This window comes from Ochotona curzoniae, unplaced genomic scaffold, assembly GCF_017591425.1.
Source record: "Ochotona curzoniae isolate NIBS_2020 unplaced genomic scaffold, NIBS_Ocur_1.0 scaffold_461, whole genome shotgun sequence".
NCBI classification, from domain to species: domain Eukaryota; kingdom Metazoa; phylum Chordata; class Mammalia; order Lagomorpha; family Ochotonidae; genus Ochotona; species Ochotona curzoniae.
The window spans coordinates 12,531,017-12,535,776 of NW_024467120.1; the positions used below are offsets into that span (position 1 = coordinate 12,531,017).

Below are 4,760 nucleotides of genomic sequence, written 5' to 3' on the forward strand. Positions count from 1 at the left end.
TGCATATGATAATCTGCATTACACAGCGACTGTACATCCCCTTAAATAAAAAGCCACAAACCAAAATCAACAACAGGAATTAAAAGACAAATTTACAATGCCATGAATTAAATAACATGCTGAATGACCAATGTGCTGCTGAAGAAGTGAAAATCAAGAATTGTCTTGAAGAAATGATGCTACTATACAACCTAAGAGTCAGTGAAGAATTTAATGATAAAAAACTGTTTAGAAGAAATGAAGCTAAAAACAAAAACATTGAAATGTTGAGATACAGTTTTTGCTGATCTTTGTTGGTGAGTTGTGTCTCCTGTAGGCAACAAATAAATGGGATTTATTTTTCATCCAGTATACTAGTCTATGATATTTTATGCATCTGTTTAAAATGCTTGCTTTCACAGTTAACATAAGTATGTGGTAATTTGTCCCTGTTATACTACAAGTGGGTTGTGCATTGTTTGATTTAATTTTCTGTTGCTATTGTACTGTATGTCCTTCACATTTGCCTTTGGTTTTGATGGGTGCCATTCCTTTACTCTTAAATATCATTTGTAGTGCAGGCATGGATAGAAGAATATTAGAACTGTTTTTTTTTTATTGTGAAAGGTATTTTTTCTTTCCTTTTTAAAAAATATTATTTTAAAATAATGATTGCGTGGTTTATCAGGTTGGGAAGGAAAATTGGGTGAACTCATTGCTTCAAAATTTGCTATTTCTTGTTTTTTTTTTTTTGGTAAGGGGAGAGATAAGGCAGGAAGCTGCTCATGACTTTCTACACTTCCCAGTACTGAGAGATAAGGAACCGCCAACTTATATCAACCCAGGGTCTCAATGTGTACATATTCTGAGGATTCTGTTCAAGTGGTTTGGATAGTTCTGAAATATTGCTGTTTTCGCCAGTCCAAGAATGATGTCACCCTGCCAATGTCCAAAGGAAATCTTTGCTATGTACATAATTCTGGGATGACATTTTTTTGTTTTTAGAACCCAAAATATATTGTTCCAATTTCTTCATGCCTGTAACTTCCTCTGAGAGGTGAGCTGTGAATCTAATTGGGGTTTCTCTATATGTCAATTAAAAATATTAATTTATTTTATTGGAAAGTCATATATGCACAGAGATGAGAGACAAAGAGGAAGATCTTCCATCTGGTGATTCACTCCCCAACTGACCGCAATGGCTGGTGCTGCGCCGATCTGAAGCCAGGTGCCAGAAAATTCCTTCAGGTCTCCCATGCGGGTATAGAATCCCAAGGCTTTGTGGCATCCTTGACTGCGTTCCCAGGCTACAAGCAGGGAGCTGGATGGGAAATGGAACTACCGGAATTAGAACTGGTGCCCCTATGGGATCCCAGTGCATTCAAAGTGAGGACTTTTTCCAGTAGGCCACTGCACTGTGCCTGTCAGATTTTTTTGTTTGTGGTTTCTCTATATGTAGATTTCTTCATGTTCATATTTAAGGATTTTTTTTTCCTTGATTTCAGAAAAAGAGAGCCTGATTATCATGCATCTTGGTGAAGATCACTTTTGTTCAATCTTAGGGGATTCTGTGCCCCTCTTGCATGTTGTTTCCCAATTCTTTTTACAGATTAGGGAAGTTTTCCTGTATTGTTTCTTTGGATACATCTTTAATCCCAGATTCTCTTTTTACACCTTCTGGAACTCATATAACTCCTATATTTGGCCTTTTAAATAGTGTCTCTTAATTCTTGAATACTTTTTAAAATTTATTTTTAACATGACTGAGCTCCACTTGCAGCTTTTTGATTGTTTCCCTATTGTGGTAAGAAATATCTTCATTTCTGAGATTCTTTCTTCTGCCTCATTCATTCTATTTTTGAGGGTTTTTTACTCAATTTTTAATTTGTTCATTGTGTTTTTCATTTCCCATTATTGTGCCTGATTATTACTCTTGCTACTACTATGGGACATATTCCTTAAATTTCTGTATGTGCTTCTTGCTCTCGATTAAGCTTTATAACAAATTTTAAAATTCCTTTATCCCCTATTTCTTCATTGTGTTCCTCAGTTAACTCTGAGTTTGGCAAAGACTTTTGCTTTTTTGCAGGGAAATCTTCAATAATACTTATTGTGCCTTTGTTTCTTCTTTTGCTCTTCGTCATTGCACGTCTGGTGAGCAGATTCTTCTCCTTAGGGCAGGTTTCAAAGCTGTGTCACCCACTGGTCTATAGACTGATTTCACTGGTTATATTTGACACCCAGTTCTTCATTTGTAGCCACTTGTGCCACTCCCTCCAGTGAGTTTCAGGTCTGGACTCTTGTGTTAGACTTCCACCAGAGATTCTATAACCCCAGTTTCTTTCATGGCTCTCCACCCGCCACCTCCCATGATCCTGTGCTGTTGCTGCACTGTTGCCTGTAAAATCTTTCTCCCACTTTTGATATGAGCAGTTTCCAGGATTCGGGAGACACCAGGTGTCCTAAATAGTTGGGTTGGTGTTGGTGGTGCTAATATTGCTGGAACTTGCTGGCTGTTAGTTCTGAGAGCTGCACAGACCTGTTTTTGGTTGGACTTGTAAGTAAATGCTATTTTCTTTATGGGACCAGTGCAATGTACTGAGCTGGAAGTGAGTTTGCTCCTAGCTTAGTGCACATGCCACTCATTGTTGTCCCTCCAGTCTCACAGCCTTTTCCACACTGTACAAGATGGCTCTTGAGGTGGTATTGGTGCATTCTGGATCTGTTGGCTGTTAGGTCTGTTCCACCTGCCCTATTGTGTATGGAATTTGTAGGATGTCAATTAGTACTGTTTTCCCTGTACAGTCAGCATAATGCACTGAGCCAGAAATGAGGTCACTCACGGCTTAGGGCGTGCACAGCTTTTTGTTTTCCTCCCATTCCCAAAACTTTAACTCACTACAAAAAATGACGCCCAATATGTCACAGAAGGGGATTTGGGCTATGAAATCTACCATATTCTGTATGAATTGAGGATGATAAATACATTATTCTTCAAAAACATACTGGGCCTCACACTGAGTTTACAGTGAAATTAGGATACTTACTGAGGTACAGGGCAAGTTGAAGAATGAGATAATGTTTCTTAGATGACACGCTGCAGTCCGTGTTGTTGCATGCTGACAAATTTGAATTCATATCATATATTTACCACTTAATGTACTTTCTATCTCAGTGTTGGCAAAAAAGAAGTGTTTTAATGTACTTTTAGAAATCAGTGATCATTTTGGTGAATATTAACTGAGTATAATCCTAGCCTAATATGACTAAAAGGAAAAATAAACATGAAATATTTTGCAAGAAAGACACGTAGCATGAAATTCGATTGTAAATCAAGAATCATTTCCTAGAAAAACCCATTCAAAGGTTCTCTATGCGTCAAATAATTTCATTTGATGTTTAAGAAGCATGACTTGGAACTGAAAATACTTCTCATTAGGTTTCCTAATGCTTCTTTTACATCCTTGTTCCTCAGGGTGTAGATGAAGGGATTGAGTGTTGGAGTCACCACTCCATAGAAGAGAGCCATGAACTTGGGCTGGTCCCTTGAGATGGAAGAAGGGGGCTGAAGGTACATACTAATGCCTGGTCCATAAAATAAGACAACTACAATGAGATGAGAGGAACATGTTCCAAAGGCTTTTTTTCGTCCTTCAGACTTAATCTTAAATATAGCACGTCCAATGAGAGCATAGGAAACAATGATGAAGCCTAAAGAAATAGCTGCCATAAAAAAGCACGCCACAGTGAGTATCAGCTCATTAGCCCTCTTGTCACCACAGGCTATCTTGATCAGAAATGGGACTTCACAGAGTAAGTGATCCAACGTATTGACACCACACAGGGGCAGCTGCAGTGTGAGGGTGGCCTCTGAGACTGCATAGGTGATTCCACTCAACCACACAATGGACGCTAACAGGATACAGATGTGCCGATTCATGATGAGGGTGTAGTGCAGAGGTCTACAGATGGCCACATAGCGATCAAACGACATAACAGCCAAGAGCAGACACTCGGTGCCCCCCATTAGGGTGAAGATATAAAGCTGAATCGCACAGCCCACATAGCTAATTGTCTCCTTAGAGGTTCCCAGGTTGAACAGCATCTGAGGGACAATGCTGGTGGTGTAACACATGTCCAAGAAGGAGAGGTTGGTGAGGAAGAAATACATGGGGCTGTGGAGCCGGGGGTCTAAGCTGGACACCAGGATGATGGCGATATTTCCCAGCAAGGCCATGGGGTATGTGATGAGAAGAACAGTGAAGAGAGGGAGCTGGAGCCAAGGTCGGTCAGCAAAGCCAAGTAGAATGAACTCTTCAGGGTAGCTCTCATTAGTCAGTGCCATTGTGTTTAAATTTTTTGCCCCCTAATGGAACATAGTGGTAAAAGGATGGAGAAATGAAGAGTAATAAAATAGTCATTGGTTGGTCATTAACAATATCATTGAGTAACTGAGTTAAATAATGTGAAGGAGCTGGTATCAGATGGTTATATTTTCCTTGATAGCACTACAAATTAAAGTTTATTGCATTTCACAATTATTCTGAGCCTGAGATTCCTATTCAGAACAATAAGCATGACAGTAAGTATCTGCTTGTCCTAATGATTATTAAAAAGTAGAAGTGATTGCATCTTCAAAACTCTAACATAATGTCTGTTAAACTCTAGCCTGTATAAAAGTGTGCTAAGGAGGCCGTCAGGCTGTGAAACTGAATTCCACCGTGTAGCTTGACAGAGTAGGGGCAACGTAAGCTCTGTTCAGAATCAGTGCCAGCAGACGT

At 39.3% G+C, this 4,760-nt stretch overlaps 1 protein-coding gene across 1 annotated transcript; it reads right to left on the reverse strand.

The window, feature by feature from the left end:
- Positions 1 to 3,367: 3,367 nt before the first annotated feature.
- On the reverse strand, positions 3,368 to 4,324 carry LOC121147768 (olfactory receptor 2B6-like). Its single transcript, XM_040967669.1, has one exon. It carries the CDS (start codon positions 4,322 to 4,324, stop codon positions 3,368 to 3,370), a length of 957 nt encoding a protein of 318 aa, XP_040823603.1.
- Positions 4,325 to 4,760: the final 436 nt, after the last annotated feature.